The sequence below is a fragment of the Lipomyces doorenjongii genome, assembly GCF_038497915.1.
Source record: "Lipomyces doorenjongii strain NRRL Y-27504 unplaced genomic scaffold V1508scaffold_17, whole genome shotgun sequence".
NCBI lineage: Eukaryota > Fungi > Ascomycota > Lipomycetes > Lipomycetales > Lipomycetaceae > Lipomyces > Lipomyces doorenjongii.
Genome location: NW_027118084.1, coordinates 44077 through 71470, shown reverse-complemented (window position 1 = coordinate 71470; position 27394 = coordinate 44077). Strand labels below are relative to the sequence as shown.

The window sequence follows — 27394 nt, the reverse complement described above, 5'->3', positions numbered from 1 at the left end:
CTGTGGTAGCATTAGAAGTATCAGAGTATTGATCTTAATGATAGTGATGGCGAGGACGCGATGCGTTCGTATGATAACGGGCACGGTGTTGCGCCAGCGTGGTTGTAAGTATGGCACGAACTTGACAGATATGCGCATATTTGGTGCGTCATCGATTTCGTCATCGTTGGTCTCGCGATGAGGGATCTAAGCCCTGACCTTGAGACTGCGGGAATATGTGTCCGGTGTCGCTCGTTCGGTTGCCGGCCGCAGAACTCAGCACAACCGACTGGATTCTTCTGGATTCTGCCAACTGACTGTGGACATCTGACACAGCACTGAGTAGTATAATACTGAGAGCTGCTCAGTGTAGCTGACTCGTCGTTGTTAGAAGTGGAGCAGAGAGTCGCGTCAGCGTGACCAGTGTGGACCACCAGAGCCCTAACCGCGAGACCTTGCACGTGTTCCTGCGACGTGCGGGTGTTATTATTAAAAGTAGCGCTTGTGCCCTGCCCTGCTGCCCTTCGCCCCGTCGGCAACTCCACCTTTTTGCGACGCTGCTGACCCATCAGTCAGTTTCTTTGGCATTTACTACTTGTCCCGGCTTGCTAATCACATCACATCTCATCACATCTGGCCGTCTCTCAAGATCCACTCTCAGACTCTCGTCGAGCGCACAATATTACTCTTTTCTGTTTTCTAGGTCCATTTTAGCCGCTGTCTCCGCATAGTACGTGCGCCATACACATCCGACTTGTCATTGATCGATCACGTTGAAGTCCTCAGATCTGCAGGTATCACCCACTACCGTCCGCTTCGAGCGCACCGCGTCGTCCTCCCCGATGGCTGACTTTATCTTGTACGATACGTCAAACATTCACCGACCTTCAACTTCCTTCCACTTCCCGCAAGCAGGAAGTGGCTATGCGGCAGATTTTGACAACGCGATGTTCTTCCAACCTTCCAATCCATACAACATCTCGAGTGGTACCAACGCCTCTCCTACTTTTCGCCGTCGAGAATCAACGTCTCTGCCTGCTTCTCTTTCGTCTACTCCCACTCAGCCGTCCTTTTTTGCAGCCTATTACGCAAATAACCGTGTCGATCCCAACGTTGGAGCTTCAGACTCCATCGACGACGCGATGACCGTTCCAGGTCTTTCGCCGTCTCCTGGTGTCACCAGGTCTGGGAGTGATGATTTTGGCAGTAACTCGTCGGGCATCGGTTCTGGTATGGTTTTGCGAAATCCGTTTGCCAACGGGGACGATATTACCCCTCCATCCGGCAGGATGGATTGTGCCGATGACGAGAGTAAGCAGTATTCGCTCGGCCGGCGTATGTCTGAAGGTGAACATCATTTTGATAGCTCTGACGATGAAGCTGCTTTTGAACATTTCAGCCGCGAATACTTACGATTGCCAACAGATCCGTCATCTGACTACGCACATCCATCCCATTTTAAGAATCCGAAGCTCGAGCGTACCATTTCCGACGTCCTAGAAGATGAGCTATATTCACCGAATATGTCTCCTGTGCAGTCAACTGCCAGTGATGACTTCCTTTTGGATTTCGCGGACACTTTGCCCAATAGCTGGACTGCGAAGTCGTTACCTGTCACTCGGACGGCGTCGCCTAGCTCATTCAGAGAGATGTCACCATTTCGAAAATCGTCGCCTTATTACCCTGGCCCACCGCCTGACAGCCCGCTGATGCATTCTCAGTCTCATTACAATTTGTTTCCGTTGCCGTCTTCTAACACTGCGCCTGTGGGAAACCAACAAAAATTTCAACGGGTGCAACAGGCATCGGACAGCTTGAGGGCTATGAGTTCCTCTCCGCAGCCTTTACCAACACAGACTAAGTTTGTTCCAGTCCAGCAGAAGTCGCTGCAGCAACAGTTACAGCAGCTGCAATTACAGAAGCAGCAGCAACACCAACATCAACACCACATGCAGCAGCAACAGCAGCAGTTGCAATCTTTACCATTAAATCGGCCGTCGCAGCTCATGGAACAGACGACCGCAAAGACAATATCTCCGAAGGAGGCCTTGCTGGACTATGTTGAGGGTGAAGAAACTATTTCAGATCCGGAGGTAACTCAAGTTGGCACCTCTCGGTTGTTTGCGACCACGCCGAGCTCTTCATCGGGCAGTAGCATGAACGCGAAACTTGAGGATCCGTCTGACGTTGAATCTGGTGACGAGTTAACAGATTTTGAACTATTTGCTAGACCGACGTCTTATCCGCGGTCACAAGGTCATTATGAACATCATAGTGAAGGCTTAGGTACGCCGACGCAGTCTTCAGCGGTGTCGTCTCCAGGAGGCTCCGATTATGACGATTCTTCGGCGTCGAATGCTGCATCTACTGCATCATCGATTGCTTCAAGGCATATCGGAGCGTCATTAGATCGCGGTCTAAACATATCGTCACCGGCGGCGAGGGTACCAGAAGGGACTGATGAACCGGCCATCTTTGTCTGCCCAGATTGCGGCAAGCGCTTTCCAAAAGCTCAGCATTTGCAGTTACATCGACGTACTCATAGTTTGACTCCGCCTCGGAAGAAGGTTCCATTATCTGCACAGACTGGTCCGCATAGATGTACGTGGATTAATCCAGCGACGGGAAAAATATGCAACAAAGTTTTCTCTCGACCGTACGATCTTATCCGTCATCAAGAGACTATTCACGCGTCTAATAGAAGAACTTTTAAATGCGAGCTATGTGGCGACGATACTAAGACATTTTCACGCCATGACGCCCTGGCTAGGCATATTAGAGTAAGTCTTGTTGAATTGTTGTCTAGAACAAATCAAGATAAGCTGACTGTGAATAGGTCAAACATGAAAAAGGAAAGTAACGAATAGCGGGAACGTTGTTTGGATGGAGTTGAACTGCATTTGGGCGTATGAGTGTTTTTTTATAAGAGGATTAGTATAACATTGTTAGAAGAATGATGCACAAAAGCGTTTGCTATAAGCTATTTGGATATCGGGCTATGGTGTATATTAGTACAATTTCATATTGCTCGGAAAGTTTGGTTGATGGCGCAGCATGGTTGCTTGGGTGTTTAACGTGTAGTCGGTGTTCGGAGTGAGTAAATTATCCATTTTATATGCGTTCTATCCTTCAATTTGGGATTTTGGTCTATTTGTCTTTAGTCATGATTATTAATGTATTGTATTTTATGATATTAAATGTTAACTCTGTATATGTATAACAAGGTGTTTTATCTAGATGGAATCGTAAAGCCAAATACAATATCCAGTTACTAGTCAAAACTCTATCTTTATGCCATGATATCCTGTCTTACGCGCAACCTTGTTGGTAATAGCAAACAGTATATGTGATTACTTGGGCGAATATAACATGACAATGTCGGGATGGTGCTCAACCTTATTCGATTGGTCCCTCCATGCAATCGCCGTCATCCAGATACTGCTTACATTGAAATTGTAGATTGCAGATTTCATAGCCGTTCACAAGTGCCCAAAAGCATTGTATAGAGTCCTTGTGAATTTTAGGCATTCTTAAGCAATCGATAAACTGTGAAGCGAGTGAACACTAATAGACAGAATGTTAGCTGATCAGCTCCAGAATAACCCATATTAACTCCATACATTTTAGAGCACATTGGCGCCCGAGTAATCTTCCAAGAACAGGAAATACCAGCGCTATCAAGATGACCTGCAATTCCCGAATAGATTCATCCCACTCTGCCTGCGCATCGGACTTATCGTCAGAAGATCGACCAACGATACTGTCGGCGTCATCAAAGTATTGGTCTTTGTCCCCCATGCCAACCTATAAAATGAAATATCCTTAAATACACTCGAATGAGCAATTACTTTGCAGGTGGCTTCGTCTACTTGAGCATCAAGATGTATTCGCGCAGACAATTGTAGATTCCCAGCGCTCTTGTAACGAGAGATTCTGTGTATGATACAGCTAGAGAGAATGTCGGTACCAACCCCGCGATTTCTGGCAGTCAGCGGACGATGCACCTCTGGGAATTGTAGCCTCGACGTGCCACATTCGTAGTGCCTCTGCCAATGCTTTCGTCTGATGTCGATTTTGTAGTCATTTATTGATAGGTCAACGCTGCATAGGACACTGGAACTGCTTTTAATGACAGCCCCGCGTTCGTGCTATACTGGAACGCTCTTCTTTACGATTATCATTGGTGGATGTTCTTAATTGCACTGGTATTCCGCTCTGGTAACAAGTTGGTTTCAATAAAGATTAACAAGTACCGTTCGTGGCCATGTCATTGCCTGGTCTACATCCAGGAAAGCCAAATCCGTTGCATCAAGCTTTAAGCACGGCTTACTGGAATGGATTGAGACTGTTGGTGCGTTTTTTATTTAGTAGGCTTTTAGGTAGTGAGCTGTTTGACCGGGGCTAACGTCCATTAGGCATATTCATCTGGCAACAACTTAGTGGTACTTTCGCAGCCCGGAGTGCTGAGACAGACAATATATCTGGACCGCGATGGTGGTGCATTGGATATTGAAGAAAGTACAGGGCGGGTATGGGCTATCATCTTTCTATTTGATTGCGCAAGTTCAACATTGTCTCACTAATATGTCTATATAGATTGCCATAGTGTCCGGGCCGAAAGTATTGATATATGTCCCTTCAGAGGACCGAGGATCGCTGCTACGTGTAAGATTTGTCGTAGGACTTGTGGAATATTGCTCTAAATTGTGGAATGTAGTGGGCTCTAGAATGGACTATCCATCTTGATCTCGATGACGGTATCCCAACGGGCGTCAATTGGGGAACTGAGGAGGAGATATTCATATCGGGAAGGACAATATCTTTGTGGAGTATCTTCAAAGACGGTCCACAAAGACTGTGGAAGAAACAGTAAGTTCCAACATGGGTTATCTCCGATGTGTTGTCTCTGACTTTGTCACTGTCTAGACTTGCAGTGCCTGCAATAATATCAGCCTTTTCGTTCGACGCATATTTGGCGGCAACAGTAGGGAAAAATGACAGGTTAGTTAAAGTTTGGCGGCGTTTCTCCTATGATATATCAAATGTGGACTTCGATTTTTCATATTTGGCACATCCACGAGGGGTAACCGGATTAAGATGGCGACGCCCATTTAGTCGAGCGCAGTAAGTGTTAACACGGTATGTGATTCTGGATTGATGGCTAATAAGCTGAAGATCTATGGAAAATATTCTGTACACCGTATGTGCTGACGGAATATTACGGATATGGGCGCCCACTGATAGCATCGAGTCGTCATATATGCAAATGTGGTCGTCGGTGGACTTATTTGATGTTCTTCCACGATCATCGCCAAAAGATATCCGGTATACATTCATTATTGACAACAAGGATTTTACTCGCGCTACGGAATCTGCAGTTAGAAATGCTAAAGATGACGATGCCTCGAACGAGAAGATGCAGAAATTGATTGAGATTGCCAGCAAGAATCCGGATGTGTGTGTTGTCTTTGACCAGAACGGTCGCATGGCTGCCTTGGGTATAGAAAACATTGGATCGCGTATCCGTAAAGCATTCAGCATATTCGATATTTTTTATGAAGATGCGCCAATGAAAGACTTTCCTCGACACTGCGAGCATTTATCCTTTTTGGGCTTCGGCGCCAGCACTCCTGAGGAACCTGACTTTGTATTGCTGATTCATGATTTCAATGGGACAATCCGACATTACGATTCTAAATTCTCGGACTTGTTATATCCTGGATCAGAACCGAACCGGTTGGCACTGAGACATATCTGGACTGGCCACTATAAGTCCGTTCAGAGTTTGACCAGGACAGCGGATGGGAAGGCAATGCTCTCGTCCAGTAACCATGCAGAAAATATTGTTTGGGTACCGCGATCAAAATTTGGCACTGTTATGCTAGATCCAGTTAGTATTGTAATGGCTCCTGATAAGGTTCAAAGGTCAGTGATTTTGGAGAGCGGAAAATTTGTTGTTACGATGCAAAGTCAGGATTTGGTGCTATGGGACTGCAGGACACCAAAAGCAAGAAGAATTGCATACGACGCGTTATCATCTTTAGGTCGTAAAACAATTTTGAATTTGTCTCTGCTACCTGAGGCTAATGCCACGGAAGGCTTTCTGCATGTCGTGGCAATCTTCAGTGATCAGCATGGTGTCGTCTGGGATGTTCTCCTACCACCTGATTATCATAGCTCGGTGGATTCTGGAACGTATATCAACGGCAAGGTTACACTCGGTGCTACAAACGGGTATTCTAAGGGAGCAGGATTAAGGCATGGTGCTTTACTTCGGAAGCTGGGCACCTTTCAGTTCCCTGTTCCCGCAGGGGACGATCTGGTGCATGTATTGTCTGTTGATCCGGTTGGATGGAATGCAAAATTAACTGGATCGATTGACGCATATACCCGTGATGTAGTCAATAGTATATCGAGCCAAGGAATGGTTCGATCGTGGACCGCAAGGCTAGCGCCAGACGATGCTACTGTTCATTGGCTACAAACTGCGAAAGTTGACACCGGTATTAAGGCACTTAGTCTGGCCAAGGGGAGCTCGTTCAAGAAGATGGCTATAGTGGAGGCTGCTCCAACTAGGTTGACAATTTGGGATATTGGTGAAGAGCATCTTGAGTATGAAGAGAATTTCAGAAGCTCTGATTCAATTAAAGATTTGGATTGGACGACGACCCCTGATTCTCAGAGTGTATTGGCTGTAGGCTTCGTTAATAGGGTGTTGCTTTACTGTCAGTTGCGATTCGACTATACAAGGGAGCTTCCTGCATGGGCCTCCTTCAGAGAAATAAATATTCGACCGTAAGGCAACGAAGTAATATAGTCCACTGCTGATGTTAACTAATTATTAGATACACTCCACGAGCTATAGGTGATTCAATTTGGCTTGATGATGGTACGCTAGTCATCGGTTCCGGAAACCAATTGTTCACGCTTGACAAAAAGGTGGATACTCATGCGGCTATAAAGGCACTGCATCTCACGACCCATAAGCTGCCTTTGCGGAATATCTTTGACATTGTATCAGTCTTGAACGGTCCGTTACCTATATACCATCCACAGTTTGTGGCGCAGTCTATTTTTGTCGGAAAAACCGATCCTACTCGAAAAATATTCGTTCAACTTCTTAGAGCTTTGAAATTCAGTGTGACTTCGGACGCCAATATCGCGGATATTGATAGTTCGCTCGGAATGGATATTGCTGACTTCATTGAACCGGCGACGACAAGTAATGTACGTGCTATGACTGAAGGAGTTGGAGAGCAAATGCTAATAGGATAGGCTGTCTCTTATTCAGCGCAATCTCGATCGCAGAAGTATTCACGATTATTTTCGAATCAATTCTCGGATGAGGAAGACTATTCTATATTCAATGAAAAAGTGGCTACCACTCTTAATGAGTATTTAACTAAAGTGTCACTTCCTTATCTTACGAGTCACCAACAGATCAGTTTGGCGGCGATGATTGAAGGAATGGGTCAAGTTGAAGAGCATCGTCGTTCGTTGGACGAAAATGGAGTCCGATATTTACTTTCATTCCGCTTATTTGTACTTCATCGTGAGTCGATGATGCAAATGCCATATCGTGATCATAATTGGGCTTTCCATTCCCAATCACAGGAGATTCTTGTGGATCTAGTCTCAAAATCTTTCAATGGGAGAATGAGTTGGCAACAAGCAAGAGAATGCGGTATCTTTATGTGGCTGAAAAATCCTAGCGCGGTTCGGCAACAGTTTGAGACATTGGCGAGAATTATATACACGAGCTCCGAACCTCGGAGTCCGGTGGATTGTACACTCTATTATCTTGCATTGAAGAAGAAGCAAGTCCTTTTAGGATTGTGGCGAATGGCTACGTGGCATAAAGAGCAACGAGTCATGTTGAAATTTTTGGCAAACAATTTTGCCGACCCGCGTTGGAAGACTGCCGCTCTAAAGAACGCGTATGTGCTTCTAAGCAAACAGCGTTATGAGTATGCTGCGGCTTTCTTTTTGCTTGGTGATAGTCTACGTGATGCAGTTAACGTATGTGTGCGAAATTTGTATGATATACAACTTGCCATTGCCATTGCTCGTGTTTATGAGGGAGGAGATGATGGCCCTGTTTTCATAGAGCTGTTGAAGAAGGAGGTTCTACCGATGGCTTACCGTACCGGTGACAGATGGCTTGCTAGCTGGGCTTTTTGGAATTGTCAGAGGAAAGATTTGGCACTGAAGTGCATCTTCTCTTCCTTTAGAGATGAAATTGATGTTGATGAATCAGAGCCAGAGGATCTAGAGAGCAAGATGTTTTTTGTTGAAGATCCGGTACTGGTGGTACTTTATCAACAAATCAGGGAATCTTTGAAAAAGGATATTCATGAGAGCATAGGTATAACAGCAGCGGTGGAAACCCAGTTTGTTCTTCATATTGCAAAATTGTATGATAGAATGGGTTGCGACATTTTGGCTCTTGATTTGACGAAAAACTGGAAATTTGTGGATAAAGTTGGAACTGAAGCTGTTCCATCAAAGAGTGTTTTAGATATGTGGGGCTAGCTGTTGTTTATGAATGTATTATTTCTCATATTTGGGCTGAGTAGTTTATTGCTTGACAGGTTCTGCAATATAAATAAAATATTTTTGGCATGCTCTTTTAGTATTTTGATCAGTCATAGTTCAACTTGAGTTAGTGTAACAAGGCCACGGAATGGAGTAGGCGACACGTATGGAAAGTTTCTATGTTACAGAGGTATCGATATGAGAAGTGCCGCGAATACGACGCGACAAGCTAAAACAGCGTACCTGATTGCAAGGCGATCATCATAGAGCACTGAACTGAGCGTACTCTCGAATATCGACATTTTAGCATAGTCAGCCTTCTCTGCATCAATTGGGAAAAAAATCCAGTCTCTCAGTCTTAGATAGGTTTACTAACGCCAGCAAGTAAAGTTGGCAAGTCCTTGACATACAGCCACCTTTAAGATGTGCAGTGTTATGCAAATTTTACTCTTGGTTCTCAAGGCTCAGGCTCAGTGATTGGGAGCTCTGTTGCTGATTCTTCCCAGCTACAGATCAAATAGACTCATGCGGACTATTCAGCCGCAGCAGGATTACGCGAGACCCGTATTGCCGCATCAGTACCGAGAACGCAAATGACTAGTCGGTAACTAGACAATCCACATGCTAAGTAGTAGAGTCTTGGCATTAAGCATCTAATAAACGACGTAATTTGATCGTTCTGGAACATATCGAGACATGACAGTAGGATGTTGCAAGTCAGATTGTCTTCAGGTTTCAAAACGGCAACGAAAATCGACACCTGAGGCAGAGCTTCGGGTGGCGTCTGATTACCCGTAACTTTGCTGTATGGTGAGCGCACAAATCGGACGCCTTGATCACTGTACCAAACGACATTCACTATGAGCCCCCAGCTACCGTGGGGAGGAGGAGAGACAGAGCCGCACAAGAGCTACCTTTTTGCATACGAAACTGGGTTTGAAGTTTCGTGCAGCCAGTGCGGCAAATCCTTCAAATCACGCTTTCGATAGAGAGCCGATGCGACCCACAGTTATGTAACTTTGCTTACCTTATTCTGGCCAAACTCTCAGGGACTGATCTTTGTGTGACAGAAAAATTAGCCAGTAGACGTTAGCATATGAAAAGCAATGCAAACCGCAGGACAATAGATAAGATAAAGAACAAACGACTTTGAGTGAATAAAAATTAAGAATAGTTCGAGGGAGGCGGCACACGAGAATAAATCGAAATGTACTGCCGTCGTAGAAGAACTAGCATTACCATACTTAATAACTACACCTTCGTTCTCCTGCGCTCTACAATATCTGTCACTGCATTCACAACTTGCCTTTTAATTTGAGACCTGTCGGATACCTGATTGGCTCCATTCCATCACATATATCTCTCAGCTTTGCACCTCCATCTATTATGATACCTTCTTGCGAAGTATTTTGGACTGTTATGGTTATGCTTCAGTGTCGCGCGACTTCCGCACAATACATATATGTTTGCCGGTTTCTTCAGGGCTTTGCAGAAATATTTGTTTCCCGACCATGATGATGGTTATTGGGTCGTGGTATAAACTCGAGGAAATTGCCAAGCGAGTTGTCATTTGCGATATGACTGGATCGATTAACGTTTTCGGGTTACCTACCTTCAAGCTGCCATTTATACTAACCTTAACAGTGTCGACGGCTTTGCTGGTTGGCAATGACTCTTAATTATTCATGCAGTCATATCTCTTCCATTTGGAGTTTTCGGTTTCTTTTTTTTTTGGCTATAGCAGACTTGCCTGCGGCTACTCGTGCGCTCTGGCTTACGGATAGAGATAAGGAATATAGTAGTAGGAGAACGACATAAGTCGGAAAGCAAGGCACTAAGAAGATGACTGTCAAGAGGGTCTTTGAGATATTTACGCATGGCGATTCTGGGCTTTTATTACTCCACATGCTGCTTCCATTACAGGTGCTTGAATCTCTGGCTCCGGGCCGTCGGCTATGATGTTCAGATAACCAACATTCTACCAACCATCGGCAACGCAATTGCTCTAGTTTCTGCTTACTTATTGCCATTTTGTCGGATATTACTCGTTGGCGGTGGCAAATATGTATTGCAACCTCCCTACCGTATATCTTTGGCAATCTTGTTCTTGTTATCTGGAATGTGCGTTTGGGATGGAAATTTGCGACCAACCTTGTCCGAATATTGGCTCATCGTTTTTCCCACGGTTTATGGATTCCGAAGTGTTTCAGGAGGACACCGAGCTTCGAGGTTATCTTCCTGCTATTGGTAATGCCATTTGGTACTGCGAGTATGCTTGGTACCCTGTGGTAGACTTGCCCGCAGAAAAGGCTCCTCATTATCCATGAGGTTGCTGGGCAGCACTGGGCCTTACTATTCTTAATATCATTGGCATACGCACTTGCTATTGGCGCGATGCTTGTGGTTAATAAGTACGGCTTATACGTTGACCGCGAAGATGTAGTAGATTATGCCCACCTGCTACAGTTGAAATAGGCCTTTGCCTATATGCAAGGTATAGGTCTTGAGATCCTATGGTATCATACGAGTAATATAGCGTGCGAGTATATTGCTCACTAATTGGTACAATCGGGCAGATTATTATTAATCCTGCTTCTTTCCCATGGTGTCTTCTAAACGGGAATATTTCTTAAATACAGTAGTATGATTAAATAGCGCGAACATCAGTGGAGTGTCAACTGAGATCTAGATAAGCCGCTGGCGGAAGGGGGTCAACCGCGAGCTGGGATATTCGCGACTTTCCGATTGTGAATCCAGCTCTTAGCTGTAGATGCCACCTCTGGGTTAGCAATTTTCGTAAAGTTGCTCCATGTACTCAAAAGACATTCCCGGGGGAATGTGTAAAAGTATGTCCCAAAACTGTCGGCTGCGCGTTCGCGACAATTACTTTACGAGCCGCGGCCGCTGCATTCACAATCAAAACTCGGATGCTGCCAGCTGGACCCGGAATCGGAACAACGTTCTTTGCGTAATTACTTTCTATATTTCTCTGACGCGTTGTATTTATTTAATCTGCGGGATGTTTCCAACAAGTGGATAGATAACTAAGCAGTGCGTCAAAGGTCGGAATTCGTGTTCCTGCACTTATGAACTCGTTGATGATGGGTTATATAGCACAGTCTAATTGTAGAACAGATATAAGACACATATATGGTTATGAGTCTGGGCGACAGCAGAACTATCCCCGGAAACCATTTAAGTCATGGTGATACTATGATAATTTCTATAACCTCAAAACACTGCAGAATACACATCACAGATATTTGACATCTAGGACCAATTAGTTCACACAAGAGACAAGGGACAAAACAAGGGAGACAGACCATGGTGGTTATTCAGTCGAAATTAAATGCGAACTTGTCTCGCACTTGACAGGGCAAAATTCGCAGCATAAGTGGAAGTAGAAACCCTAGGTTCAATAATATTACGAGTTAACGTGATCAGCAATCCAGCGAGGATCACCTCTTTACTTATTTACGCATCTTGTAATTCACTGTTTATACCGTGCTAGCCAAGGCTCAAACGATAAAGTAAGGATGGGACGAATTCTCTTAGCAATTCAGGTCTATATGAATGCGAATTTCATGTAACGTATTTCACCACCGATAAGACACTTTTCCACTACTTAGTAATCTCTACTTTTAATCACATTTTTCTTCTCAACCACATATGGCAAAGCAAAGCGCAATTAATTCTAGCCCTTCTGGCTATGGAACAAATCCTAAGCTAAGCAATCGCGAGGCTGATCGGAAATATTCCGTTAGCCACGTAACCCTAGGCCGTGAAGACGTGGTGAACCTTCGCGACGCACTATGGCCAACGCGCGACAGCTTACCAACCTGGAACAATCGATGATTGCTCAATACATCCTAGACCACTGATGTGGAAGATATGGCGAATCGTTTACTTGACGCAGCGTGTTGGCACCAACTGGATCTCGAGATCCTGATGTAATTAGCGGCTGGTGTGAGCTCTGATTACGAAATACGGCATTAGATATTTACAACTTCGACGAAATTTGCTTCACGATGGGCATTGTCTCGACTGGTATGGTGATCACAAGCGCAGGGACGAGGACGTCCGAAAACGGCCCACCCTGGAGGATGGGAATGGGTCATTGTTATTCAAGGCGTCAATTCCCAAGGCTGGGCAGTCCCGCCGTACATCATCGTTGCAGGTTAATATCACTTCTCTGCTTGGTATGAAGATGCCCGGGTCCCGAACGATTGTGCCATCGCTGTAAGCACAAACGGCTTGACTACAAACGAACGAGGCCTAGGTTAGATTCGGCACTTTGATCAACATACCGAAGAACGATCTGGTTTATGGCGGCGCCTCCTAGTCCTTGATGGTCATGAGAGCCACCGCTCGAAACCCTTTCGAGCTCTATTGCAAAGAGACTAAATAATATTGTCACTCTTTGTATGCCACCTCCCTGGACTCATGTCCTCAAACCTCCTGATGTGAATTGTTTTCGGCCGCTGAAGAGAGCGCACTGGCGGCAAATCGAGGACATGATGCACGCTCCGATTACCCATATAGAGTCCTTACCTTCTTTCGTAAACCCTGCGGTGTTCTATATAGCCTTACGCGCTACTATGACCGAAAAAACATCCAAGGGGGACAACCAAAAAAGGAAGGACACGATATACGATGACAAGAAATATAACGAAAAAGGAAGGATACGATATCCAAATGTAGGAGATAATAGATATAGATGTAATATAAATGGACACACTCGCTCGTCCCTTCTGATCCAGAGAGCGTGATATCTAACTTAGGAAACAAGTTGGGTGGGCCAACATCTCCTCAAGTGTCTCCTGATCAACCAGCACCTTAGGTTCCGAAGAACCCCGAACAAACCCGTAAAGGATGAAGCCTTACTTTACAGCAAGGACAAGAGCTATAGGTCCAAAGTGACGATGTGCAGGGCCGGGAGCAAGAACCGCAGGAACATGGGCGTCAGCGGATGAGGACTGCGCCCAAAGGAATGGGGATGTGGCACATGCTGCCACCCAGGCCATAATTCGCGTACTTGTGAATGGTGGTAAGAGGGCCTGAAGAAGACGATTCAGAGTGACTTGAATCGATTTGATAGTGTTATGGTTGTGTTTATAAGAATTGTAGTCAGATAATATTTGATCAGGTGTCGGTGAAATAAGTTAGTAGAAGCGCCGAACATTTTTACCATGTCCCCTTCCGCTACATTTAAATGGGTATATCGCGAAGCGATTCTGTCACACCGACGCGAAATCTCGCTCAAATAGAAGAGGAAGCAATCTAGAATGGATTCATACAATGAGATGATAAGCGTCCCAGAGTTACGGGCGTGCGAAAATTGCTGATTTACTTCTTTACCAAGTGCGTCATATCATCTTCCCAAGAGCTCATCAAGTAGGTGAGAAATAGGTACCTAATAAATCGGTAGTCATCCTGCGTTGGAGTCAAAAATACTCCGGAAGATATGACATCAACGCGCAAATGGCGAGGATCCTGACATTATTGCAAAGTCGTTCGATCTCGTACAGAAGACCACTCCGACGTATGCGATTGCCGACAACGATATCTATAACTTTGACGAAAAAGGCTTAAAATATCTAAGAGCCACCAAGTCCAACGAATGCAACGAATGTCGCAGTTGATCAGATAAAGAAGAGCGTCAATCTATCAGGCCGTGACGTCCTTCAGCGCATGCAAGCACTATTGAGCAAGGCCGACGAAACGCGTGCTTAGAGATGGCTTGCAGTCAGCAGTTAACGACGTGGAGTTATAAGAAATAGTCAGTACATGTGACACGTGTCTATGAATCTCGCTGCAGAACGGAAAAATGCTAGGAACTTGTATATATAGTGTAGGTTTGCCTCGCATGTAGATTGGCACGATTTTAACAATGACCATTGTACCATTGCATACAAATTACAGCTTCACCATTGTTCCGAGTTTTCCAGACTTGGTGACGGTCGAATCTATAGCCTTAGAACATCCAAATGAGTATTCTCAGAACAGAAGCCGCATTTAAGATAGCAATGAAGCACAATATTTCAGAGGAGTGCTCCAGTAGGAATGGTCAAGGGTACTTTATTTCTGACTTCGCAGAGAATAACGAAATGGCATGTCTAACACATAGGACCCATAGTCCGCCAAGGCTCATGTTGGACTTGGCACAGAAAAAAACGTCATGTTGGAGCACATCCCGAATTGTAGGTTCAGAAGCAACAAGTGAATTCAATCACTTTCTGCTGCAAATCATTGTTCAATATCTCAGACGAAGTGGAGAGCTGCAAGAAAAAGGTCATCATATTCCCTCTAATTCGTGTAAAGATGATGCTACAGCCCTATTAAATGGATGCAATTTTACACCTAATTCATATCGACTTAGCGAGACTAGACTTGATGAGATGGTAATCATGTATAAGACTGGTTTTGCAAGGAAAAAACGTCGGCTCAAAGAGGTTATCCGCTTACAGCGAATGCAGGGCATACCGGGCTTTGCTGTAGCATGTAAGCTTTCTATCGACCTTACGTCACAGAGTACATCTTTCCCTATTTCGTAAGATTCTCGTCGCCATATTCGTCTTCGTTCGCATCACCCAACTTTGCTTGCTCCCGCGAATATCATGGTCGAAGCCTAAGATATTTATTAAGGCGTAGTACCAAAGAGTTACCCCCCAAGGATCTCCAAAATAGATGACAACAGTAATAAAGCAACCTAGAGCTCAGAATCATGGCAAAGCAACATCCACAGACGAGTGCACTACGTTTCTCAAACCCCAAAACTTTCCTGCACTTCAGCATAGAGTTCTTCTATTCGTTACCTCCCATTAACTGTCCATGACAAACACATCCAATCTATCTCACGTGAACAGACGGCCTCCAAACAGCCTATGGAGGCTGAACAAGCGAGATTAAAGATGTTGCCGGTTTGCCGATATTGCCGATATCGAATCGCCAACAGCCTTAAGCGAGATATGGAAGGCGCTCGTTCAGAAATAATACGAATCAACATGCGATTAGCCTCTCTCTCCTTGTAACAGGAATACCATTGACTGACGTTGGCGCTCTAACGTAAAGTTGACTATACCAAATGTGTTTTCAGTTTTCTAATCTCCCGTAAGAAGGATTGTTGCTAAGTATGCACGATTCTTCAGGTCACTGCTCGCTTGAAAATTTGTTACTATTTATATTAGATGAATTGAGTGGGAGCTTTGTCTTATGTACAGCTTTGCTTGAACCTACGTCTTCTCATTCCTGCGCAGCGTCCGCTGGAAAACCGCTTCTCCATCCAAACGACTTGCCGGCCTACTATGTTCCGACGCCTTATCCGCTTCTTCTCATGAGACATTGCCTGAACGATTAAACAGATAGCCGGTGGCTGGACAGGGATAATCAAATAGAAATCCGTGTAATATTGATAACCAAAATCTGCGATATCGGATATCAAACATTCAAACTTCGGTTGCGAGCATATAAGAGAACACGCACATTGTCAAGATCAAGTATATGAATATGGGTACGTATGGTCACCATGCATTTGATGCCACAGGACGGATATAGTTGCTAGTAGAATGAACTCACATTCGCGGTATATCGAGATTGTTGGATTCGATGCTTAGCGTTGTATATTTGCAGGCAGAATTGGAAAAAGAGGCTGATCTGCGCACGTGTGAGGTACAGAAGCGGCCAGCCTGTCGGACTGATTCACTATCTCGGTAATAAGGAGGACTGTCTCAAGGTTACCAGACTCAATTCAATAATTGGAAATGGCGCGAGTGTCGTCGCTCGTTCAGAGTGTCCAGGATACTGACTGACCTCTCTAGTTCGAGAAGGGTCATTACGCCCTGGTGACTGAATGACGATCACACAAGAGTCAATGCTTTGAATTTTTTTGCGAGCAATAATCCCGGCTGCCGGGCCAACTTACTAAGTGGACAGCGTTGACCTGTAATTGTTGTTCAACTCTCATGTTTTGATAGTTTCATAATACATATAGGAATTGATCATCGTCGCCATTTGCTCGGATCAAACATCATGACCGAGTTGGTTCAGTATCATCGCTGTCAAAGCTTGCTTCAGTATCATCGCTATCAAGGCTATTTATATTGGGTTAATACACGAACAATCAGTTTATTTTCCGTGCTTCGCACCTATTGAGCATAACCCGGAATACGATTTTGGGCGTTTCTCGACAGATCTGTCTATAAAGATCAGGTGATCTTTTGCGGCGGATGCGTGTTTTAATGGCATGACGGGCTGGCTATTACTCAAGGAGAACAGTCGTTTCTATTACTTCCCATAGGCATTTGAAGAGTGAGCACTATTTATAGCACAACTGTGAGGCAACTAAAAATATGCCTGAATTGACGGCAGCTTGACACACAATATTGTCGTATCTCCCAAGTAACAGATCACCTTGCGGCCGAGTCATGATCTGCTTGATTCTCTTCGTCGCTCAGTTCTACCTCCGAGCTCCGTCTCATCTTACTTTATCTCCGTTTTCTGCTCCTCTCCGTCCCGTGAGTTTTCCGCTCTATGTTATCAGTAGTGGCGTCCGGAAAGCTCAGCAAGTTTGGTTACTACCAGCCGGCAGGCTCGCCGAATCGTTAGAAGGTATCATCAGATCGTTCTTCTCATGTTTCTCGTTCATTTGCATTTGTTGTCTCTAAACAATGGGCTGGTCTACAGTCGTATTGCATTTTGTAGATTAACGACGATTTGCAAGCGCTGGAACAGACGGGTTTAAGAACAGATCGTTCCAGCTCCTCTTCTCATCAGATGATGTAGGTTATACTATATTTTAACTAGCTGTTGAGGTCAGTAGTTGACGCTTGCATATTAGACCCAAGTGGAAACTTGAGTGTAATGATTTAGAACGCTCTTTAATGTAAAAGAGCCGGCCCAAACACACCCCTCCCTGTATATCTATCTACCCGGATAGAAAAAAGCCATAAGTAGAATGCGAGATACGAAAACAGACTAGGGCTGTTGGCGATGCGATATCGGCAACGTTGGGCAAATCGAAATTCGGCGTCGTCGAACTTTAGGTCTGTCGATAATTATCGTCTATCGTATCGGCAGATCTTGGAAGGTATCGGTTATCGTCGCCGATAATAACGTCTAATAGTTTTGATACCTTCAACACAACTTTTTTTGAATACAGCATTTTGTAGTACTATGATCCCGAATGCTATTTAACAATTAACACCCCTTTCATCGTGCCACAATGCCTCCCTTTTGAGAGGATCACAACTCGCTGTAAGCGCCTCGACTACACAGCCCTCAACGATGGCAGTGATAACGAAGTAGCGATCGAAGACCGAGTCGACCCTGACATATACTATACTGCTCTTGTCCGAGATTATCGAGTAAAAAGGCATTCTGATCATGGAGTAATTAGGAGAGGATAGACTGATTATACAAGCCATTGGCCAGAATCTGCATCAACACTACCCACTGACTGTTGCAGGGCCGGGGTTGCCAATTGCTGCTGGACAGCGTCCTTCTGCCGCAGGCAGAATCGAGGAGGCTGCAAAGGCTGTTACCACGAGATCAGACTGGTTGCCCTATCTCAGATACTTTAAATGTACTTTGACAGTCCGGCAAAAGATCCAAACTAGATATGTAAATTGGTGGTGTAATCATCAAGCTTGGGCGCTGCGGCTAGGATTTAGCCATCCCAGCTTCCCATGTTTCAAAGGTTGTTTAGTGACTTGCTCGGTGTTCTGACTTCGGAGGCAGTTCATGAAGGCCGAAACCATTGAGTGGCCAGAGGCAAGCCACTTGGTACACTGCCGGTTCTAGCAGTTCGTCCTCTACTGGGGGCAAGAGGAGAGTCTTAATACGAGTACGCTGATTCGAGATGCGTACTCGAATGTCGGCACGGGGGATCTGACAGACTCCTCTTTAATTCGATATGCTGATTCGCCTCGAACAACAAGGTGAGTCCGACGATGGCGAGATCCAAGTCACTTGGCCACTACCAGTTCGGGGACGCCTACTCGAATGTGGTCGAGGAGAGCCTGGATCCAGCTGACCAATACGGTGAGAACCAAGTTGCTTTGGTAGCACAACTGGTCGGGCAATACGTTCTCATCTGGGGGCATGAGGGCAGTCCTGACGGACTGAGATCCTCTCTAATTTCGCGCTGGAGCAAGGGTAAGTCTAAGGATGGCGAGATCCAAGCCACTTGGACACTACTGGTTCCGGGGACGCGTACTCGACTGTGGGCACGGGGGATAAGGAACGGTGTTAGGTTTTAACTCCGAAATTTTTTTTATTCCCTATGGGCTTTTGTTTTGCGTGAGGATTTTCTCTACCACCATTATGTTCCTGTTATTTGTCTATGTCTATGTATATATATATACATACATACATATGAGAGGCCAGCTTCTTGGAGCTGGCCGTTGTTACTTGTGACCCATGGCAGGGCGCAACCACCAGACATTTTTGTTGTATTTCTTGCTAACTGTGTATGTCTCGTCGGCCGTCTAATACAAGGAAGTGTGCATTCCTAAAGGGTAAATTGGATAACCCTAACCTTCTCGTGCTATAGGTGAGAGAACACGATGCGAAACCCGTTTATGAGGTGTCATAACTCTGGGGTTAGGGCCCACGAGGCTAGCGGCACGACTGAGCTCCGGTGATGAGGACGGCCTGACATTTTGTGCCCACCTCCAAGCCCTTGTTACACCCAACGTCGAATGCCTGTCAAAATGCCAACCCAGAGCATCACTGAAAACCAGCGCCGAGTCGTTTATTGCCTGATTCCGATCTGAACACTCTAAATCTGTTAGATAACACTCTTCTGAGCTATACTGTGACATCACATCTGTGAAGAATTGCTACTTTGATGACTCGGCGATCTATCACAGGAAGCGCTCGCGTGCACCGCCTAATGTTTCGACTTCAAACATAACACCTCACGGACGCACCATGGAGTACAGGTTCTCAAAGATATGGATCGACAACAAATTGATATAAATTTATTTGTTCTCTTTCGACAAATCATGCGCTATCTTCCGGTTTCCCGTCAGCCTAGAATCTCATCGGTCTCGAAAGTACCAGCCGGGCGTTTTACAACAGCATGTTTTCCAACAAATTTGTGCATTTAATTCTATCTATGGTCATATTAGCTGTCAGTCTGCATGCTTTAGATGGCAATCCGACTCCCAATGGATCTTTACGCGTGGAAACATTTATTAATACGGGCGAAGCGGTTGACATGGTGTCCTCTTTGGTCATTGGTACTGAAGCTGCCATGATCATTGACTTGCCAATGACAATCGAGAAGGCAAAGGAACTCGCAACTTGGGTAAAGGAGACTACAGCTAGACCTCTTGTCGCTGCCTTCTCTACTCACAACCATCCCGATCACTATCTCAGCGGTGCCGCGTTCTTTGATGAGTTTCCTGGAATTCAGTATTATGCAAGTAGTCTTGCCGCGAAAGAAATCCAAGAGGATGCCCCCAAGAAGGTGCATGGAGCGTGAACGTATTTTCTCCTATAGATTTGCTAATTTGTATTTTTAGGTGGAGGAATGGAGCCGCGTCCACGGTGTGGACAGTATTGTGCAGAATACCACCATTCCAATGCCCTACGACTACAGTTTCTTCGCATTACCGGGGGATGAAGATTCTCCAGTCTACCTCCTCGGCCCTGTAACCGGAGATACGGTCCACCACACTTTGTTCTGGATCCCTTCCATTAGAACTCTCATTGCCGGTGATGCTGTCTTTGGTCGTCGCCTCCATCTTTATATGGCCGACCTTCTTACGCCTGCCCTCACGGCGTCTTGGTTAGCCACTTTGGAATTTACATCTGGCCTAACGCCTTTCGCTGTCATTCCTGGCCACGCATCGTCCAACGCCAGCTTTGATGGAAGCCAAGATTTGAATCACAGCTACGGATATATTAAGTTCTGGCAAGAACAAATTGAGAGCAAAGGCCCTGATTACTTCACTCCAACAGAGATTTACAATAAATTCACTTCTGAGTTTCCAGAGCTCTTTATACCTAACTCATTGACAGCATTCAATCGATTGAATATCACAGCAGAAAATTTTGGAAGAGGAGGAAAACGCCGACCGCAGTATCAGCCATTGTCAAGCTTCACCAATTCCAGTGCTCTCGACGGTTGGATTTTGTAGGCTGGCACTGGATTTTCAACTTGCGATACAAACGGGATAAGGGTGGTTGCGTTGAAAGCATATCATGGCTTTATGCTAGGTAATAAGAGCGGGAGGAAACGCGTATTGAAAGTTGTGTGGCGGGCATTCGACGTTGTCGGGTTAAGACTAGTTCCTACAGAACTATCATCATTCTAATTTATGGCAGCGAGGTACTGCCACGTACCTTAAATACGGTTTACACTTACTTTAGCCGTATTAGAAATTTGTATGGTACTTACAGTTTAGTCCCGATATTGTAACTACTTCCACAACAAGATTTTATTACGTCAACAGAATTACATAGTCCTTAAAAACGTAAATAACCTCATAGGGGCTTACGGTAAGTCGTTTGCACCAATTTTTATTTGAAAAAATTAAAAATTGAGGGACCTCTACCACGAAGAAGATTGGGGGTACGAGGGTCCTTAACTATGGGACAACCGAATTATGAAACACAGGGTTTTAGGGTTTCTGAAGGGTAAGGGTGTAATTACCTAAAATGGTTAGTGTATATTGTTATTGAAGCTAGTTTGCTTTAGACACAGCAACGCGTAGCTGACACGTTCAACTACAACACAGTTTCTCGATGACTACAATTGCACTAAATCCCACCAGTCAGTTAGAAAATATCAATGGGTCGAAGATCACATAATGGAGAAGCGAATGCGAAGGTTGATGATTTTGGGTCTTGAAATATGCATTGTTTTCTAATACTTAGCAGATGATATATACGTCCAATATTATATTCAAATATGCCGTGTAACTGCACCATATGTGAGAGTTATGCAGTCAAAACTATGATACGAGAATAGAGTTTTTGGGACTAAACTGGATGCACCATAGTGAGCGTCAGCATTAGACGATGAGGACGTTTCGTGAACAGTCTCTCTCACATTTCGATCCCTTCCTCCAAACACACGGTCTGCAACAAAGCTTAGGGCATATTACGAACAAGTTGTCTATTCTGAAGTCACCGGCTCAATGATTAAAGCCACTATTTCACTACCATTACGCGATATTTGCAGCTGTGGGGTTTCACCTTAAAGGGTCACACGAAGGACATTTATTATGATGTGATGAACTACAGGACAAAGATGAGAGAATATGATGGGGAAGATTGTTCTGAAGCATTCATGCCTGACCTTCAAGATGGTGAGAATGAAATTGTGCTTGTGACGCCCGACGAATGCTATTTCAGTAGCAACGACGACGTTACCATCACTTGGACGGAAAAAGGCGAGTCCATCATTAGGATTGATGGTCTCCGACTTCTGCTGCGCATGCTCCGGCTCCCTCTAATTCGAAGGCCAATACGCTCGTGAGATCATTGAGCATGGGAAGAATCGTGATGTATTCTGGATTTCCTATGACATGGTACAACAGCTTGGAAGGGCCATGGAAATCTTCGAGAAATCACACCCCGGGTGCCTAGGTTGGTTTTGTTTCGACCAGAGCAGCAATCACCACGCGCTTCCTGCTGAAGCACTGGTTGTCAGGAAACTTACTCTGAATGACAAAAGGATGAAGGGCTATATCAATGAGGGATATTTCGAGCTAAGCGGTTAGCGCTACATTCAAGATATATGATACCTAGAGGGACGTGCTAAATTTGGATGGCAGAAGGGCATGCGCACAATCATTCAAGAGCGACAACTCTGGAGTGACAATCTCCGCAGTCTTGTCAGAAGAAGGCAGCCGAAATCTATGCGTGTGAGCAGACGAAATGCTGCGCTACTCACTTGTTATCGTGCCGTTCCAAATTGGGTCCAGCTCATTTATTTCGATCGATCCAGGACTTACGGATCTGGTGGTAGGCGTGCGTGCGGAGTTGACATGCCACGTCACCCGGATGGGAGAGTTGATGAGGAGGCCAGAAAGTGACTTTGTGTCATACCTTATCAGTTTGTTTTTATTCTGACATGGTATGTGTTAGCAATATGCCTATCTTGGCAACGACTGCCGATGAGACTTCTCGGTTTCTTCGCGTCCTGGCATGACTCAGCATACCACAATTTCGCCCGCAAGATGAGTCTCTTTTTAATAAGACAAGCTCTAGATCGCGGCATAGATGTTCATTCAATGGCAACCACGATCCCGACATTCAAAACGGCGCAGGTTGCTCAGTACCTGCATCATACACGTGTATCCCTTTCTGCTTTTCCCATCCTTTTCGAACATTACAACAAGGAAAGGCCCTTGCGCTGGAAAACGCACTGTCGAGAGCAGAAGGCTCTCCACGGTATTTGCATTCGCATTAAGGGAAACAAACAGGCCAAGAAAGAGGATGTCGTGGTGGCCTATGGTGCTGGTCAGTTTGGGTCGACGATGAAGGGAAAGCGAGCTGCTCCGGTTAAGAATATGCGATATGGGCAAACTCCGGCGATATCGTATAGTGTCCAGCCCTACTGCAATGCATTATTTGAATTTACTCAGAAGGGACGTCAACCGCACAATTCATCGAGACATCGCGGGACGAGAGTCTACATGGTATTGCGCTAAAGAGCCCTTGGACAACACCCTGGAAAAGAACGTCGGTATGGACATATCTATGCGTTAGGTTCCATTAAATTGTGTCAACAGGGTAAAAGACTGCAATGTCTTCTTGCCAGCCTGCTGGCAGTCAGATTAGGGTTGCACCGTAGGGCAAAAAGTCATAACACGAGCGTATCAATGTAAAGAATATCGTTGATGTAGTTCACATTCTATTCCGAGCACATGAGGATAATTTTTTGGTGGTGCTTTCTACACCACCGACGTGAAGAGTCTGAAGAGTCTGTGGCCATGCTGTTGAAGATGACGCGCATGTGGTGATTCCCATACTCAACCTTCCCTTACGCGGCATAGTCGATTAGCCCACTTCGGTCATGGCCCGCAATGGGAAACGGGATCACGTCATACCACTGTGTATACACTCGAAACTGCGAGATTATGGTGTATCGAATAAGGGTTCAGCTAGGCTCTTGCTTTATACTCCCAGTCAAGTACAATCCAGATTTTATAGGATCATTGAATTCTTCAATAAGCAAGACAATAACTATTCATACTTCTAGTTGCGGAAGGAGGGAAATGATTCAATCGATAATAGATATGTTGGACAAACATATAGCCGCATAGTATTCATCTGGCTACAATTCATAGCCATTTTGCAGCGTATAGAAGCGCGTGAGCGCGTGGCTGACCTTGTTTGGGCCGGTGACTCGTATCTCTCTTACACGGCGTGACCCTATGCGTGTCTGGGCTGCCTTTTGCCGACCATTCAATCAGTACAATATGACGTGTTGAGAAAATAATGCTATGCGGAAGCTTTACTTAATGAAGCGATGTTATGCTTCGAGCAAGTATTATGTATGTTTTCACGTGGACGTATTTAAGTCTTGAGCATAATGTGCTACATGTAACGAAATATATATTTCGGATGTAGAACTTGCCAACGAACCTCCACAAATATATATTATGCCTAGTTGTAGTCTAGAAATCTGAAAAACTTAGTACCATTCTCATCTACAAAACAGTCAACAATCCAATAAAGCACCTGACAACCAACGCATTTTATCTAGTGTAAATAAAAGAGTTGAGTCCTTATGTATAGTACAGTAATTTTGCACTCCCATCTGTATCCGGCAAATATCTTATCCATATTGGCGCAGTCTATCCGTAACCAACACCCGATAATGCACTATAGTACAGAGTTGAATCCTAATCCCATTTGTTGAAAATCCCTGGCATAAAAGTCGCGACTAATGTTGAAATCGGACGATGTTGAATGCTGTTGAAAAATAAAATGCGCCGATATCGGTTCCCAGAAACGAAATAATCAATCATTTAGACGAGCGTGAACGAGAATTAGCGTGCACGAGAAGCCTTGAAGTAGGTCTCGAAGGCGGTAAGTCCGCCAGTTTTTTCGTCTTGGGAGATGTCCTCCCATTTAAGCTTCTTGACGTCTTCGCGCTTGCCGCGGTCAACAAGGTCGTCCTTGAGCCACTTGAGGGCGAGCGTGAGCAGAGCGGAGTTCCGGTTGTAGGACTGTAAGCTAATGACGGACTTGCCTCCAGCTGTGCCCATGAAAGCCGCCATAATAGCGGCCGTGTTGCCGATGTCGATAACGCGGCCCATGTGGATGTGGGCAATATGGGTCGGCCATTCAGCCAGACCATCGAAGATGTGGGTGGCGTACACGATCGCACACTCGCGCGTCACAGTCTCACGCTGGAGAAAGTCGAGCAGACGCGCGCGGACGAGGACGTCAAGGTCGACAGTGACCTCGTCGAGCAGCAAAGTTGTCCACGGACGCAGGAGGCCCATGACGAGCTGCACGCGTCTGCGCTCGCCGTCGGAGACAGCGTGCATGTGCCAGGCAAGGTCAACATCGAGGATGTCGATGAGGTTGTCGCGTCGGTCCGGAAACATGTCGCCGCCGACGGACGAGAGTAGAACAGGGACCGGCATGTCATGGCGCACAACGGGATTCGCCGCCCACTCCGTCCCGAGATATGTCACGCCCGGCACGCCCGACCGGAACGGGTCTACTCCATTAATACGGATGGTTCCCCGTTTCGCGAGCGTCTTGCCGGCCAGAATCCGGAGCAGCGTCGACTTGCCTGCGCCGTTCGCCCCGAGTAGCAGCGTGCGCGAGTGCTGCGGAAGCGTGATGTTGATGTCATGCAACCCGACAACTGAGTTGGGAAACACGTACGTTAGGTTGTCTACTTCAATTGCCGGAATCGCCTGTTCTGTCATATTGTTGTGTGGCTATACCAATAAACTAGCAACGAAGCCGTGTCCCGTCTGAGAGTGAGGTGCCGTAGCTCGAAAAGTGAATCAAATTTATTTTCATGGTGAGCGACTTGACTCTGAGCCGCACGACTTCGGGGCTATATGTAAGGGGCCCCCAAGGCGTCAGGCGGCCGTCACCTACAAAATAATACGAGATGCGAAATACTTAAATTAATGCTATATTACGTAGTATACACAAATCCGATATCCACGACTACCAGCACTCACGGACACGTCTCTTCGACTTCGGCTTCCAGGAATATATCCAAAATGCGCTCGACGACATGCTGAATGCGCCGAACGTGCCAATCTGGTTCTGCATCTTTATTCTGCTGTATCTCGTGCGTCGAGCACATTCGTGATCTGTTCCTATACGACGTCTTATTCCTCTAGACTTGGTTAGCAAATTGTCGGGATCGCCGCCAAAAAGGTTACACACCAACGCAAATAATGTTGCCCGATACGCGTGATGATATAGTTCTTTAAAGTCCACATCTGCATCGGCATCATCTAGGTGCCCCTGTCCGCTTGCAGCTTGGGAATGTGGCCGATTTATCCCACGCAGCCTAAGCGCACTCATCAAAACACGTTGTAAAGTCAAAGATGTTTTCGATGTCGCGTTCGATGAAGGGCCATTGGCAAAATGATGCGACGGTTGCGACGGTGGCACTGATTGCGTCGTAGATTCCGGCTGCGAAGACTGCTGCGAGAACGTAGGCTGTTGTCCGAGCAGCGAATTCTCTGCTACAATATGCTGACTCTCGAACGTCTGCTGCAAATCATCCTGCGGCACAGATCCCGCTCCAGCATACCATACCGATTGCAACTGCAGCCGTTTAAATGATGTACGACGCTGCAACAGTTGTTCGAGCTTCTCATTACGCATTTGCGCACTAGCCACCTCCTCTACTGAAGCACCCAGAAAAACTGCATTCTTATTGTCGCACGCCTCGTTATCCGACTGATCACTGGATTTGGATTCAGCCGCAGCAGCTCTAGATATGGGCGACGCACGTTTACGTTTGTGACGTACGTAGGGGTGTAGTCGGCACGACGCATTCAATGGAAGGGCTTTGATCGTCACTTGTGTTTTAGTAGGCGATGACGACTGCGGTCGCCTGGGAAGCATTGATGCGTCTATATCAGTTGTTGTCATCGTGATCATAGGTGACGACGAGACATGACCGAATATCACTAGGCTAGTGATATCCCGTGTAGGTGGCGATAGCTTCACTATAATTCCACGTGATAAAATAGGCGAATCTTGTAGATCCTATATCCCACGTCAGCAGATATCCGTCGAATGAATCTAAGACAAGTATCGCGTACACTGGACGCAACAACCGACTTGAAGAATGCTTCTGTTACTGCGTTCGTAGTAAACCTATGGAATATTAACTATATTATTACCTACTGATCTGATACACTTACACTTCCATGGCAGGTCCGGATACCATCCATAATCGTATAGAAGCGACATCGATACATGTCACGGCACTCAATCGCATGTCATCTCCACCAAACATCGTGGCGCACTCTTTGGAAACATTAGCTGTCCCACTATCACCTCCAGAGAGTACTGAGCCGCTCTTCTTAGAGGATGGGAATTTTGACCTAGAGAACCCAGATATTTGCAAGTCCTGTAGTGACGGCGCGCTAGGATCTAGCTGCGATATGTCAAGTGCTCCTGTCCATATTTGCTTATTACGAGCATGTGTATGTTGGCTACCGGCAATCTTGATTCCTGTCATCAGTTATATCGTTGCGTATCTTTAACTGGAGGACGAGTTTCGGGTTGATCAGTGTAGAGCTTGAAGAAGTGACGTGACCCTCAAATCCTTGAAGAAGGGTTTTGTGTCTCTGACCGATACTTTTCGCGTAGACTCTTGAATTCCCACATTCAGGGCAAAGCTTTCACTAATAAATTCCGAATTTAGCTCGCA

At 45.6% G+C, this 27394-nt stretch overlaps 8 protein-coding genes across 8 annotated transcripts; 5 read left to right on the top strand and 3 right to left on the bottom strand.

Moving 5' to 3' along the window:
• Positions 1–821: 821 nt before the first annotated feature.
• V1508DRAFT_352939 (uncharacterized protein) lies at positions 822–2839 on the top strand (the record flags this gene model as incomplete). The annotated part of the gene is made up of 3 exons (XM_066936868.1): positions 822–1326; positions 1405–2759; positions 2816–2839. 3 exons carry the CDS (start codon positions 822–824, stop codon positions 2837–2839), a joined length of 1884 nt encoding a protein of 627 aa, XP_066796514.1.
• Positions 2840–3140: 301 nt separating this feature from the next.
• On the bottom strand, positions 3141–3916 carry V1508DRAFT_415205 (uncharacterized protein). The gene is made up of 2 exons (XM_066940037.1): positions 3600–3916; positions 3141–3543 (listed from the first exon to the last, which is right to left on the bottom strand). The coding sequence occupies exons 1-2, from the start codon at positions 3775–3777 to the stop codon at positions 3500–3502; spliced, it is 222 nt and encodes a 73-aa protein (XP_066796513.1). The 5' UTR covers positions 3778–3916; the 3' UTR covers positions 3141–3499.
• Positions 3917–4033: 117 nt separating this feature from the next.
• V1508DRAFT_461158 (RAVE protein 1 C terminal-domain-containing protein) lies at positions 4034–8608 on the top strand. Its single transcript, XM_066942794.1, has 8 exons — positions 4034–4330; positions 4395–4508; positions 4576–4644; positions 4697–4848; positions 4906–5103; positions 5155–6774; positions 6825–7206; positions 7255–8608. Exons 1-8 carry the CDS (start codon positions 4244–4246, stop codon positions 8509–8511), a joined length of 3879 nt encoding a protein of 1292 aa, XP_066796512.1. The 5' UTR covers positions 4034–4243; the 3' UTR covers positions 8512–8608.
• A 1622-nt stretch (positions 8609–10230) lies between these two features.
• V1508DRAFT_415199 (uncharacterized protein) lies at positions 10231–10748 on the top strand (the record flags this gene model as incomplete). Its single annotated transcript, XM_066940036.1, has 1 exon — positions 10231–10748. A coding segment is annotated over exon 1 (333 nt), but the record flags the coding sequence as incomplete, so codon positions are not given.
• Positions 10749–19190: 8442 nt separating this feature from the next.
• On the top strand, positions 19191–20975 carry V1508DRAFT_415193 (beta-lactamase-like protein). The gene is made up of 2 exons (XM_066940035.1): positions 19191–19984; positions 20040–20975. Exons 1-2 carry the CDS (start codon positions 19595–19597, stop codon positions 20655–20657), a joined length of 1008 nt encoding a protein of 335 aa, XP_066796510.1. The 5' UTR covers positions 19191–19594; the 3' UTR covers positions 20658–20975.
• Positions 20976–22320: 1345 nt separating this feature from the next.
• On the top strand, positions 22321–23364 carry V1508DRAFT_76830 (uncharacterized protein). The gene has a single exon (XM_066943047.1). It carries the CDS (start codon positions 22641–22643, stop codon positions 23175–23177), a length of 537 nt encoding a protein of 178 aa, XP_066796509.1. The 5' UTR covers positions 22321–22640; the 3' UTR covers positions 23178–23364.
• Positions 23365–24089: 725 nt separating this feature from the next.
• V1508DRAFT_415190 (P-loop containing nucleoside triphosphate hydrolase protein) lies at positions 24090–25475 on the bottom strand. Its single transcript, XM_066940034.1, has one exon. The coding sequence runs from the start codon at positions 25413–25415 to the stop codon at positions 24522–24524; it is 894 nt and encodes a 297-aa protein (XP_066796508.1). The 5' UTR covers positions 25416–25475; the 3' UTR covers positions 24090–24521.
• Positions 25476–25600: 125 nt separating this feature from the next.
• On the bottom strand, positions 25601–27246 carry V1508DRAFT_415187 (uncharacterized protein). Its single transcript, XM_066940033.1, has 4 exons — positions 26883–27246; positions 26781–26835; positions 25891–26724; positions 25601–25840 (listed from the first exon to the last, which is right to left on the bottom strand). The coding sequence occupies exons 1-4, from the start codon at positions 27200–27202 to the stop codon at positions 25676–25678; spliced, it is 1374 nt and encodes a 457-aa protein (XP_066796507.1). The 5' UTR covers positions 27203–27246; the 3' UTR covers positions 25601–25675.
• Positions 27247–27394: the final 148 nt, after the last annotated feature.

Bases quoted from the DNA above. Each gene is read 5' to 3' on its own strand.
- V1508DRAFT_415205 (XM_066940037.1), bottom strand. From the start codon at position 3,777: ATGGGGGACAAAGACCAATACTTTGATGACGCCGACAGTATCGTTGGT. The intron at 3,544-3,599 runs GTATGGAGTTAA...TCTGTCTATTAG, and splicing joins GCGCCAATGTGCTCTAAAAT to TGTTCACTCGCTTCACAGTT.
- V1508DRAFT_461158 (XM_066942794.1), top strand. From the start codon at position 4,244: ATGTCATTGCCTGGTCTACATCCAGGAAAGCCAAATCCGTTGCATCAA. The intron at 4,331-4,394 runs GTGCGTTTTTTA...AACGTCCATTAG, and splicing joins GGAATGGATTGAGACTGTTG to GCATATTCATCTGGCAACAA. The intron at 4,849-4,905 runs GTAAGTTCCAAC...GTCACTGTCTAG, and splicing joins CAAAGACTGTGGAAGAAACA to ACTTGCAGTGCCTGCAATAA.
- V1508DRAFT_415193 (XM_066940035.1), top strand. From the start codon at position 19,595: ATGTTTTCCAACAAATTTGTGCATTTAATTCTATCTATGGTCATATTA. The intron at 19,985-20,039 runs GTGCATGGAGCG...TTGTATTTTTAG, and splicing joins AAGAGGATGCCCCCAAGAAG to GTGGAGGAATGGAGCCGCGT.
- V1508DRAFT_76830 (XM_066943047.1), top strand. From the start codon at position 22,641: ATGAGACTTCTCGGTTTCTTCGCGTCCTGGCATGACTCAGCATACCAC.
- V1508DRAFT_415190 (XM_066940034.1), bottom strand. From the start codon at position 25,415: ATGACAGAACAGGCGATTCCGGCAATTGAAGTAGACAACCTAACGTAC.
- V1508DRAFT_415187 (XM_066940033.1), bottom strand. From the start codon at position 27,202: ATGACAGGAATCAAGATTGCCGGTAGCCAACATACACATGCTCGTAAT. The intron at 26,725-26,780 runs GTACGCGATACT...CGTGGGATATAG, and splicing joins AGTCGGTTGTTGCGTCCAGT to GATCTACAAGATTCGCCTAT. The intron at 25,841-25,890 runs GTGTGTAACCTT...AACCAAGTCTAG, and splicing joins GGGCAACATTATTTGCGTTG to AGGAATAAGACGTCGTATAG.